The sequence below is a fragment of the Xenia sp. Carnegie-2017 genome, unplaced genomic scaffold (genome assembly GCF_021976095.1).
Source record: "Xenia sp. Carnegie-2017 unplaced genomic scaffold, XeniaSp_v1 HiC_scaffold_6, whole genome shotgun sequence".
NCBI classification, from domain to species: Eukaryota; Metazoa; Cnidaria; class Anthozoa; order Malacalcyonacea; family Xeniidae; genus Xenia; species Xenia sp. Carnegie-2017.
The window spans coordinates 9,738,466-9,752,290 of NW_025813526.1; the positions used below are offsets into that span (position 1 = coordinate 9,738,466).

The 13,825-nt window shown below is 32.6% G+C and overlaps 1 protein-coding gene across 3 annotated transcripts in view; it reads right to left on the minus strand.

Annotated features, from left to right (window-relative positions):
* The window catches only part of LOC124457498, a 51,495-nt gene that overhangs the window by 21,760 nt on the left and 15,910 nt on the right, over nucleotides 1–13,825 (minus strand). For all 3 annotated transcript variants that reach the window (XM_047007737.1, XM_047007736.1, XM_047007738.1), the window contains exons 3-4: nucleotides 7,549–7,587; nucleotides 6,519–6,587 (exon numbers count right to left, since the gene is read on the minus strand). In XM_047007737.1, the coding sequence (XP_046863693.1) occupies nucleotides 6,519–6,587; nucleotides 7,549–7,587 (108 nt within the window). The remainder of the gene's footprint in view (nucleotides 1–6,518; nucleotides 6,588–7,548; nucleotides 7,588–13,825) is intronic.

Below are 13,825 nucleotides of genomic sequence, written 5' to 3' on the forward strand. Positions count from 1 at the left end.
TTTTCAGTTTTCAGAAAGAGAAAAATTTAATATGGTATGAGAATTGATTAAAATTAGTTGAAGAGAATGGCTAGATGAGGTACGACGTAGTACTAGCAAAATGCACATTTACAGATAGACAAAAAATTATTTATTTTGTTGCCAAATTAAGGCAGTTTCACTGCACTGATGAGTTGGAGCAGCCATAGTAAGCAGGACTAAAGAGGAGTGAGAGCAGCATTAGCAAAGATTAGGTTGTGATTTTTGTTCCCCAAAGGCAGTGGTGGATTAAACCTTTCTCGGGCCCTAAGCAATATTCCCTGGTTGGGCCTCTTTATACTTTCCGCTTCCTCCCATTCCCTTGCAAATGATTCGTTTTCCAAAACTAAACAAGGAAGAGACTTCAAGAATAAAACAAACAGCCATTAAACTCGACAAAACAATTTAGTTAAAGTACGGTTTACATAGGTTTCTTGCGCGCTTTCTTTTCAGAAAAATCGTCAATAAGCTCTGCAAAATTAAGTGCATTTAAATTTATGCTCCATGCCCATAAGCGATATTTTGCTAACTCATTCACCCCCCGCCCCCCAATGTGCTTCTTAAATCGTTTTTATGCGTTTTAACTTAGAGAAAGATCTCTCTTACCAGCCATTTGAAACCGTCACAAAGAGGTATATCTAAAGTGTGAGGCTTATATTTGCCAATGTTTGTATCCGGTCATTTTTATGTAATAATAAAAACACACGAAGTTCATTTATATCCTTTTACGCGAATCGATGTCCATAATTGACTAATTTGTCGCTGAAATTTAACAGCTAATGATCTGCCGTGGGCAGTAACTTTGAAATTGAAAAAAATTATTAATAATAAATGCATTGTTTCAATACGTCGATAGATCATAACACAATATATCTTAAAATGATAAAACTAAGCAAAATTCAGTCTAAATTTACTGCAAGCGCTGAGTTAAAATGTAGTAATAGTTAAATGTTTCAATGAAATATTAAAAAATTATTTGACTGTTACGGCCACCCCCGCAGAACCCGAATATCTGCATGACCCCAGTTGTACCCCAGTCACCACCACCCCCTGTGATCCACTTCTGCCCAAAGGAAGAAAACAGGAATGACTATTCTCAAATTCTTCACAGTTTTTAAGTAATTAAAGTGCTACTGAAGTGAAATTTTCACATCTCGTTTTTTGAAACAAACAATTTCTTTGTACTTTGCTGATCATTTGACCTGGCACCATAGATATAATAGGACTAGATTGCTGACGAGCCGCCATATCGCGTGACATCCATGATAAATCCAAGATGGCGTGGGAACCGGGCAAAAAACATAGAGTCACTATAGGGCAATTGATGTTTTCGCAATTTACTTCTTCTCATTGTTTTCAAACTCTTCCAATGAAGTTTTATTGGAAACAAATCTTTATTTCAAGTGTTTTAAAACCATATTGGACAGTTATAATTGAAATACGGGTGAAAATATCGCTTTCGAAATATTGTGTAAATTGGTCGTTTGGTTGTCTCAAGTCGTTTGTCCACTAAGAGAAACAGATTTTTTCAGCTTTAACTCCCATACTGATTTGTTGCGCATCGGAATATATCATATTGACAATTTACAGAAAGATTGGGGAATCAATCTGAATATTTCTGACAAAAAAGCGACTTATTCGAGAAAGCACTCCCACTGTACTCGTACTGATATGTGAGATTCAAACACGGTTTAGATAGACCATCCGACTTTGAATGAATGAAAAGAGGAGCAAGGAGATACATAACACTGCAGCACTATTATCTACTGACAAGATCTTAGTGAAGTTATTAAAGTTAGTAAACTTAACTGAAGGAAATTTACCTCATCTCAAGTAATTGTATCCAGGAGCATTGGCTATACTGATGAGATCTTACAGCTAAGTGGTTCAACGAAAGAGAAGGAACTTATGTTCAGAAGCTTGTTATATTACCAGTGGTTATTTCAAAATCTGACATAATAACATTCAAACACATAACCCAAGATACTGTTACAATACTATTTTTTGAGAGAGTTATGAAGCTCTGTATGAAGTATTTTTTTACCAGAGCTAAGGTGTTCATTAAATTTATATATTATCTTATGAAATATTTGATATGGATGTCATCGGTGGCATATCCAGAATGAATGTATAAATTTCACTGCATGATTGCTTATTTCATTAGAAATCTATTGTTTTTACAGTGAGTGAACACAGCAACATTGGAATAGCATGACCAAATAAAAATGCTGGCTATGGCTGAGATTATTATAAGATATAGCTGTGAATAAAATATATGTGACTTTTATGCTTATCATACTTAGTTATAGTATATGTTTTATTATGCTATAGCTATAACACCATCTATGATACCAGTTGTTTCCAATGGCAATACAATTTTATAACTACAAATGTCTAAATTGCATCACATTATTAACATGCAGCTAATGATTTCTGACAAAATTGTATCATACTGCTCAGTTGGTTCATGCGATGACCATAGTGATTTTGTGATGACCATATCACCATCCTCATCAGAAAAATAGCATACATGTACAGTAAAATAGTTGTACACCAGTGTTCGTAAAGGAGCTTCATCTAAGCGGCAAAAGCTGACAAAACTCATCCTTTTTGGAAACGATAAAGACTCTGTCTGTTAAGTGTCAACACATGTTTGAAGATTGAAAGAACGAATAGCATCTTGAAGTGAACTTTATGTAAAAAATATGAAGATTAATTTTCCCATCTTTTTGTATGTATTCAATATGATGTATTTCAACGTGGACGAGCCAGTATGGGAGGTAAAGCAGACGAAATCCGTTTATTTTGGTAGACAAACGCCTGGAGACAACCAAACGACGAATTTACACAACACTTCGCAAGCGATATTTTCGCACGTATTCCAATAATAATTGTCCAATATGGCTTCAAAACATTATTAATATCGCTTTGTTTCCAATAAAACTTGATTGGAGGAGTTTGAAAACACTGAAACGAAGTAAACTGCAAAAAACAACAATTGCCTAATAGTAGCCCCAAGTTTTTTGCCCAGTTACCGCGCCATCTTGGATTTATCATGAATGTCACGCTGCCGTCTTAATAAATCTAATATTACGTCACACTCGTCAGCAATCTAGTCCTATTATATCTATGGCTGGCACAAACTGAAATTGTTCAACGGAAATCCATCGAAATTTGCTTTCAAACATGGCTTTTTTAATTGTCTTGATGCGAATTTGACTTTCGTTTTGGGATTTCAGAAGTAGGCCAACATTTTTCAAAACAGTGCCATATGTCATGACGGTGTACTCTTTGTAAAGAGTAACACAGCTGAATTCTTCCATGCTGCCATCAAATATTAGTTTATGTAAAGTAGACCCAACCTCTTTACAACAACGGTATTAAATGGAATCATTCAGCAGTTGAGTACGACACAAGCTACTATTTTATAGTTATAAAATAAGCAGTTTTTCATTGTATTTACGTACCACGACATGCACAAAAAATAACATTTAAAAATTCGTCTAAATGCATTCATCAATTTACCACTTATGTAACTAAATGGTCCCTTCAGCTATCTACGTCTTCATCGACCTACAACTCTCTCCACTAGGTTCATTGAAGGTTCTATCTAGTACGAATTCACTGTTGAGTTAGCAACTATTGTTTCATCATCGCCGGGAAGTGTAAAGTAAATTTCTACTTGCTACATCAGAGTTTCAGTAATTTAACTTTGTTCGCTTTCAATGCTTGAGGAACTCATATTTTATCGGGAATATGTGAAAAACATCGAAAAAATACTAATACATTAACGCTAATACTTTGACTTCCATCGACACAAGTATAACATTTCAACTACATCACATCAGTATAACATTTCAGAATTAAATTTAGCACGCATAACGCAAATTTGAGCAAAAAATTCTTGATGATGCCGTCCTAGAAGTTTCATAAAAGTCATACCAACGTAACCAGGAATCATTGGCCAATTTGTTTATTGAAAAAATTGACTCCAAAAATTTCACTTCAGTAACACTTTAAAAGGTCGAAAAGACAACATAACGACAAAAGCGAATTAATTGTGCCAAAGTTTAGTTAAGTCAACCATAACTATAATTTAATACAGGGATGTATTTTTTCAGACCACATTATGTTAAAAATACGTGTAATGGAGCATATAAACTGTATTTTGCTTTTTCTTTCATGCCTTTTTACTAGGACTTTAAATTGGGATCCTGTTAAGGACCATTCTTCAAATGAATTTTCGATCTCTTTTTTGAATTTTTCGGAAAGATGGGGAAGCCATTGATCGAAAATTGATCTTAAGCATCTTACAACACATTTTTTAAGGCAACAGATACTAAATTATAATAATTACAGGACAAATTTTTGCCACCAAAGTATTTGTATGATGACGTTGTAAGTGAGCCGTTGACTACACCGCTCTTGGCAATGTGGCGGAGGTATTTATCAGAGCTAGACCATGTAGTTGAGGAAGAAATATATTATGGAAAATATTGTAAGAATAGCTATAAATAATTGGGTAAGGGAAAACTGTACTTTTGAATTAAAATGCGTGTAGACAGTATTTGCTTTTATTATGGAAGTTTCGTAAAGATAAATTAATTTAAGGGTAGCCGAAAAGAGTGATGTCGTGGTTAACAACAAATAAAATGTGAAAAGAAAAATCTTAATAATAAGTGTCATGCATTAATTAGGTTATGTGCAATATAATGTAGTTAGAAGAGCAAAGTTAAGTTTGCATGATAATGAAAAAATCGTTCATCTTAATCTCTCTCTCCGAAAACTTTATCCTACTGCGTTTAGCTCCGATGAGGGAAGATGACAGAAGAAAGTAAAAGGAGTCAAACGTAGTGAGAGATAAAAAGAAAAAAGCCTTGCTATTGACTCTGTGTGGAAACGAAAAAGCATATGACTCCCACTTTATAAGGTGGGAGTATTTATTAAAAGGTAATGATCGTACATAAGATGTAATTGCCTGATATCTAAAATAATATAGTATATTTAAAAAGAAAATAGTTATTTTAAAGAAATTGTCGTTAAAGAGTAAAAAGAAGGGAGACTTTGTTGTTGTAAAAAATGTAAATTAAAACTGTTTTGAAAATAACAGATACCATGTGAATGATCAAACAATCACGTAATATTTCTTAAAAAAACTGTTTGTTACCAAACAGAACAGTTCTAAGAACATAGTCTTAAAGCTAAAAAAAGAAGTATTTCGACAGACTACTCACCAGACGTCAATGGCTGCTAATAAATGAGAATAAAATCACACGACATTTATACCGATAAATTAAAGTTAACGTCATCTCTAAATAGTGAGTTAGCACTTATATAACAGAAAAAATCAAATATTTCAGTGAGCAGGATTAGTCGACTTAATTTGTACAAACTTTATGAGTTGTACAAATGTAACTTCGAAAGACATCTTTTAACACATATGAAACTATAGAGATTAGCATAATATAAGTTAGCAGAGTGAATGTTATTCGAAAGATGTTTTTCATTTGCTGGAAGACAGCAAATCAATTTTCAATCGTACAATAATATAAAAGCTAACATATGCTGCTTTGTCCGAACACCAAAACTTTATGAGGTATAACCTAACTTTAGAAAAATAAGTAATAAATGTTATATTTGTTCCATTTTTTGGGGGGTGGGGGCGATTCTGTAAATTTGCAGGATATTTCAATGGTAAATTTCAAAGCAATGTTTGAACGTTTTTGACAAACAATCAAAATAGATAAAAAATATGTAAGTGACAAAGTTGCAACAAACATAAATAAATTGACTTAACGAATGTGCAATCTGCAATTTCTTTCCGAGCCATTTATTAAATAATGTCGTCTTAATTTGTATAAAAGCACCACCAGCTCTACCACTCAAGGAGCCCCCTTCCACGTATAACTTTTGATACTATGCCTGTTTTCCCTAGGTTTTAACTTAGCTAAATTTTGGAAGTAATTATGTAGTTAAAGTAGCTCTATATGTGATTTGTATGAATATGCTTCCTTAATGATTTACAGCTGGTGTTTACTAATATTTCATGTAATTAGCTTACAGGTACAAAACTTGGCTAATTGACCCAAATTTTGTGAGAACCCTTCAAATTAAATTTGTTTTACAGATTGAAATTTGTAATGGATGTTTTAATAAAGAAAATGGTAATTTCCTGCATTTTTTCAACATTGTCAAGCGACGTTTTTTTACTTAGTTAAGATCAGCAATGGATTGTGCTATTCCAAACAACATCTTTCACAGTTCTGACAAACGTGGATTATGCCAAACATTTTACAGTGTTATGGCATTTAGTAAGTTAGAAATTACGTTTGTGCAACATTAACGCTTTATACGGCAAAACATTTTTTTTTACTCTAGATGAAAGCTTATTTTAAAACGTAAAGACTTTGTGCTCGTACTCGCAATAAACTTATAAAATAAGTCATGTTAGCCTCGTGAAACTCAATCAAAGCAATAATTCGATGATATATGTCTGATACCTGTATCATTTATGGGTCCGTGAACTTCTTTTAACAATTTCCGAATTAACTCATCTTGAAATGCAAAACCTGAAAAATATTTTTTTAAGATAGCACAAAAAAGTAAGCTGTGGTAGAGTCAGAACGGGCTTTTAAGATTTCTCTCGTTTTTCTCAAAAGAAAGACAGCTATCTCCAACATGCATGGTCTCAAAATTTTAGTAAAATGAGAATATTTAACGAAAAGATAACATTTAACTGTTGTCTACAAAGTTATAGATACACGGGTATAACGTTATTTGTGATAAATTCTTCCGGTGGCTCGTGGCTACTTTTTTAGTTTTTATCACAATCGACGTTTAACCGTGTATTTTTAACTGTATAGACAACAGCTAAATGTGATCTATTTGTTTTATATAATAAAATAAAGTTTGTCATGGAAGACAAGTCGCTGTATGTAAATAATGCATCCGATATATTTACGAGATTTCAAAAACCATAAAAGAAAACAAACAGGTCAAAGAAAGATAGCAAAGCAATACTAAAACATGTCGTTGTAGGTACGATCAAAGCAATGTCTATCATTATTAATTTGTTAAAAACAAAGAAAAAAGAAAATAAAGATCAGTGTGGGTTAGAGATAAACTCGAGGTAAATTTGCCGTATTTCTTTCGTTGAAAACAATCGTGACTTTTTTCATTTTCTGAATCGCTGCAGATTTTGGATTTTGATAAAAACAAAAACGCTCTCTACATTTTCTTTTCCCGTGTTGAGAGAAGACATTTCAGTCATTATTTTGAAATGATCATAATTTGCTTGTTTCTCATGCAATAGCAACATAGTAAAAATTAAAAGAGAATCTAAAATTTTCTACACATTTTCATCCAATTTTTCGAGTCGAGCGACTTCCAAAGATGGCAAGAACACGTTGTGCGTAAACGTACCTTTATACCGTTAAATATGATATCTGACAGTAATACAACGAAGGATGTATGAAATAATTGCCGGCGCATAAAAATTAAAATTTATAGCTTGAAATACAAGTGTTCTACCTGATGTCGTAATCTTCCATTCCTCAGCTTTTTTGAATACTACAAAATTAAAACACACATTTTATTCCAAAGCCATCAACAGAGAGAGTATACAACTGATTTATATTATGTAAAACACACATGTTTTGTAACTTATTATTGTTATATTCTAAAAGGTCGTTCACTCACACTATAATATATAATTTACTCTTATATATTACTCTCAATGAGAAAGTCATTTTGTTTACACGGCGATTTTTGCTGAAATATTTAATCCAAGCAATCTTATATTATGCGAAAATGCTATCTTTATGCAAATAACTATAACAAGAATTTTAAGTTACACTCACTAAGCATGGGAAAAGGTGACTCTACAATTAACAGTTATGATAACGCGTGGATTGTGCAAGACCACACTTGAAAATAAACAGTTTATACCGGCAATTTTACAACTTTCAGAGAGATAAGAGAACATGGTAGAGCGAAGATCCGATTGCATTATTATAATTCTGTAAGCGAGTGTAACAGTAAGAAGACGCTAGCTCTAGCGTCTACTCTGGGTACAAAGTTTTGTTTCACAATCCCATGCAGTACATTCATCTTAGTATCAATTTCGCGTATAAATTGTAATCCTGCTTTAATTGTAGCAAATAATAGCAAATACTAAAGGCACACCTGCATCACATATTGATAAGTGCAGCTTTGTTATAAAATACAGTATTCCACTATATTTTGTCATAGTGGGGCTCCTTTGGAATGAAGTGTTTTTTGCAGATAATATTATGCAAAAGGTAACACACTCACCACAAAATATATTAAAACTAGCTGCAACTCCGCTTTTCCACTGTCATCATGGTGTATCAATTAAATTTTACACAATATTGTCTCAAGCTATTGGGTTGAATATGAAGTAATTTGGTAGCCATTTATTAACTGGCATTGACATTCATACAATCATTTAGACAATGGTGTTGCCATCCCAGTGATTGATAATGCCATTCATATAGTCAGTAATAACATTCTTATAACATTTAGTGATTGGCATTGTTATTAATATTAGGAGCAGATTCAGCTGAAATTGTGACGGTTTCACGGCAAGCAACGAAGGCAAAAGCCACCACTAGGGGGTCTGGGAGGAATTTCACCCAAGAAAACTTTTAAATTTTAACTGTGAGAAAAACGTTTTCATGCAATTTGAGGGCAGAGCATAGAAAATACTGCTATGAATAAATCGAATAAAAAAAAAAATTTCGGAGTTTTTTTTCACGTTTTGCTAATACAAACACACATATTATTGTTAAAAACGTATAGCTTTGAGAATTCCGCACGGCTTCTTCCATTATTGCTGCTTGATTACAAATTTATTCAAAAATAAAAAATGCAAAATCATAGAAGCACATGACAGAAGCAATTTCTTTTGAAGTAAATGCCCTTCCTTTTGCAATGATTTGATTAAGGGCTGCTTAGCAGAGTAAGAAGCAATTTTACATAAATTTATGCTGGTGTGGTGGCACCGTATGGTGTAAAGATTTTCATTTGCAATCAGGGCAATAGAACAAGAAATGTAAACACAAATTCTATTAGCCAAAACACTAACACAAGTTTAGTAGAAAATAATCTGATATACTTAAATAGTTGAGGTACATAAATTATTTTCAATGTTATAGAATGATCATGTCGAAAGCAATGAGCTTCAACTATACAACAAATTAGCAATTTTAATGTAGGATTTGTTCTTTATTTATTGCCAGTTTTTTAATAATGATCCTAAGACAAGATTATGAGTTACTTCGATACGTTAACCTAGCTATAAAATATGTTCTTTACTCTAAACTATTGTACTAATTAATTCTTGTTACAACTTTCAAGGTCTAGTTTTTAAAAATTTTATATTTTCTAATTGTCATCGACTTTTTATTGTTCTAATGGTTTAAATAGTTTTTTTATATTAAGTTTTCGCGTGCTTTTACAATGCGTTTCGATCTCGTTTTTCGCAAAACTATTTCATTTCCTATGTTGTTATCACTGGTGATGTGTGTATCTTCTTCTCTTGTTTGTTCTTAGTTTTCAGGCTCGACATTAGTTGACGATTGTGGTTGTTCTTCAACTTTTATGATCTTTTATCGATTCCGTCTGTACTCTCGATTACCTGATTGAACAATGTATGATCGTGGATGATCAGATTTACGAAGAATTCTACCATTCTGTCCAAATCTCTCTTTATTTTGTGTTCCAACGCTGTCACCTGTTTTTAATGGTTGCAAAACTTTCGCCGTATGATTATAATGTTTGCTTGTTGTTCTCTGTAATGTCGTAAACGTTCTTATATAACTTTTGTATCTATCGACTGAAGCTGTAACTGTTTTTCTTTAAGTGATATCTTCGTTTTAATACGTCTTGTCGTAAGTTTTTGTGTTGGACTTCCCAAAACTTCATCTCTAGGAGTGTTACAATGATTCAGGAGCGCTAAATAGCAGTCCTCTTCAGCTTCTTTTATCTTTTTCAAAAAAACTCAGTACTTTGTACTGCACTTTGAATAACACATTTGGCAAACTTGAGATTTAAGATGCGATTGTTCTGTGACGCCACCGGAAACGATTTTGCAAACTTAAAGCACGACTGCGCATGGTCCAATGTTGGCCTGGCCGTGTTAAGAAAATTTCACAACGTGAGAAAATGTTGTTTCAAGTTTTATATTAAACGTGACTGAGAAGTAATATTTTTGGAAACTTATTGATAAAATCTTAAAGCTCCTTCATTAAAAGTTTAAGTTTAATTTTCCATAAAGAGGTTATTTCCTCAAAACTAGGTTGTCCATGCTTAGATTCCGATTTTTTAAACCTCCTCTATGTTTAGATTTCTAATTTCTGCGTTTTTATTTTCTATCAACTGAAAATTGTCTCTGTTCGTCTTTCTTAATACTGGATGATTATGCCTTTTTTCTGGCTGAAGTTTCTTTTGCATCTATGCTGAATATTCCTGGAATCGTCTTGGCACTGCAGTTTGTTTCAAGATCACTCTTTTTTTACATCTAACAATATAACTCTCCCTAAAATGATCTAAACCACAGCAGAGGTTTTGCCGAGGTACGTATCCTTGCAAGTTATATTTTTTATTCATTGTTTTTTCCTTGTTTCATTTAACGGAAACCTTGAAAATTGGCAGTGAAAACTGTTAGGTATTAGTTAATTGTGATATAGCAAAAAGTATTATTTTTTATATTGTATGGTAGGTTCTTTTGCTTCCATTAAGGATGATTTTGTTTTTTGATTCTTATTTACTATGCATATTTGAACTTACTGATGAAATGTCCCGGCAAATATTCTTTTAACCTCGGACTCGTCCAGAGCACTTTCCTCGCTGTTACTACGCTAATTACATTCCCTAAGTCTCTTTCGTTTTGAACAGCCAAAAATAAATTATTTTCGTTGCAATGTTTTTTTTTCCATCCAATTCTTCTGATATCAATACAACTGATATAATAAAGGAAAAGCCACATTATCCATGTTTGATAAATTATCTGTGACTGACCTTCAAGATTAATCTAAGTGCTTTTAAAACTCAGAGGCGTACAGAATTTACAAATGTAAAGAAAATTTTGTAACTGATGTCAAAAACAGTCAAATGTGTCAGCAGGAATAAGTATCTTTCGTATTTTGTATGCACAAGTTTATATTCTAGTCAAAATTTACACAAACTTCCGAATTACAAAAAGTATGATTAACTCGTTTGATAGTTTGCTGTGTTTTAGTTTAACCAAAACGCAACGGGTTCTTGATGATCGTATGTCGCGTAAACAAACTTTTCACGTCAAATTTTTATCTATTTTATTCCTGATTATCCGTAGTGTCAACTGTTAAAGAGTTCCTACTTCATTAGATTTCCAATTGCTTTGTCGACAATTTGTGTGATAGTCTGTTCTTAACTTAAACATATACTACTTTATATGATACATATCTGTGATCTGTATTATTGTTCTAGCACATTCTTTAATGGATTTCACAAACACGAGCTACATTGGTGTTCACTCTTGTTATCCCATTTTGCAGGCCTTACAAACACAAGAAAACAAAATTTTATTCATGAATATTCTCTACCAGTGTTTCTCTGCATTTGACAAGATTTTCGTCCGTATCAGAAGTATGTAAAAGCAAAAATAGGGTAGCCTATCAAATAAATTAGGGCTAAATGAAGTAGTTAAATGAACATAATTCAAATAAAATTGTATATTTAATATCATTTACACAGAACTCGTTCAATATTTAAAAACTTATTCCAGTTATATGACAAAGTAAGTGTTTAATCGTTTCTGCATTTTCAAACGTTTTAGCGTAGATTACACGCCTCATAAATGCATGTGCTCGCAAGAATCGCACCAAGGAAAGTAACGTCATTTAGATTTCTCACGACTTTTAAAGAGTTTAACGAAAACATTTTCTTTCATAGTTGTGTTTTAAAAAAGTTCTCTGACGTGTCTTAGATGTCGCTTAGAAAACTTGTTCCCCCTAACGATGAATACCGTATTTGTTCGAACAAGTACAGCGGTGCTAATTTTTTCTCATCGCGCGTGCAGTGTTTATTGGAGGGCAGCGCTAGCTGTGGGACGGTGCTTGTTCGAAAAAATACGGTAAACACGACGTGCTTATGACATGATTCAACATAAGTATAAAGGAAATTAGTAATTGTGTTTTAAGCCAACTGATCGTGTTATTTTTTGTTACTTTTTCTAATTACGTTTTTGAAAAGTCTATATTTTTCCAAAGATTTTAGGTTTATTGCAAACAATGTTTGATAGTAAACGCTTCGCTCAATTACTGCAAGTGATCGAAAGTATTTTGCATTTCCTGATCATGGAGTTTATAGTTTAACACGTATCATATTTCACTAGAAGTAAATCGCAAGCCACACAAATAATACTTGTAATTCGCAGAATATTCAAAAGCAAAATTAATTTATTTGCTTTCGCCATTTGATTAGACTACTCTAACTCTGGATGAGTAAATCGAGTGATGTATAAGCGATGCAAATAATACCAATTGAACCCGTTACAGAGCAGTAGATTGTAATATTTACATGATTTGCCACTTCGCCGGCCACCCTACATTTGAACAATATCTTGGCTTTTAGTTGTTGCTTTTTTTATGAAATTTCATATTATTGATATTTCGTTTGTATAGTCGATGAATCAAGATCATGTTTAGTTTTGTTATATTGAATAAACAGGCAATATGATACAATTCGACTTTTGAGTTGCAATGTTTCTAGATAATATTTCTCAAAACAACAACAATTTCACAGCATTGTGTCACTGACGATTCTTTACTTATCATATACTATTATAGGCAGAGACCTTTCATCGCTTATGCCATAGAGAATTAAACGAGACTTACCTTAAGTCAAAGTTTGATTGTAATTCTGCGAGTCATCAAGTAGGAGTGAAGGAGTTGGAAGCATACTCACTTTTTTTCCTCTTTCTCAAACAACTCATCCAATTGTTATTCAGTCATAAACCAATATCAATACTCTAAACACTGACTAGTGCATACGTGCATGGCACTCTCTCTCTCGTTCAGCTCATCTACTCATGGCTGATGACTCCTAGAATTAGGATGCAACTTCGACTTAAGGAAAGTCTTGTTTAATTTCCATTTTCATTTTAAAACAAGAACTACCTTTTTGAAGTTTTTAGGTTTTGCTACATGATTTAAATTTGTCGCTGATTTTTCCCATCAACTTATTTAAATAAACGTTAGAGATACGTAGATATGAATATTGTAGAAAAGAAAATACTCTAAAAGTAGACCGTTACTAAAGTATATAGCACACTCTTTAAGTAACTTTCAACGCCCAAAAAAAATTTAATAAGGTCAAAAAATAAGGAACATAAAGGAATTCAAAGAATCATAAGTTGATATCTTAGACTATTTTTAAATTAGATACATAGTACATAGATATCTTTGATAGGTCCTGTAATGGCTTGCGAATGAGGCTAAAATGTTTAAGTAAGATTTATCAAATAAACTTGAAAAATTTACTCAAAACGTTACTGAAAACTCAAAGAAGACTTAATTATTCAAAATAGACTCTGTTAGCTTTCGATAAACACACAAGATTTGGTTTGCACTCTTTTTGGCATTTTCCAGACGGCAATTCAAAAAAATGAATTCTTCTACTCCAAAAACAACCTTGAAATAAAGTCAGCCTATATGTTACTTTCAAAAACACTTGCGTCTTGTTATTTTAACTCAAATTTTTAGTTTATTCGTTTTGTCTTTTTGGAGTAACTGATATTAATCGA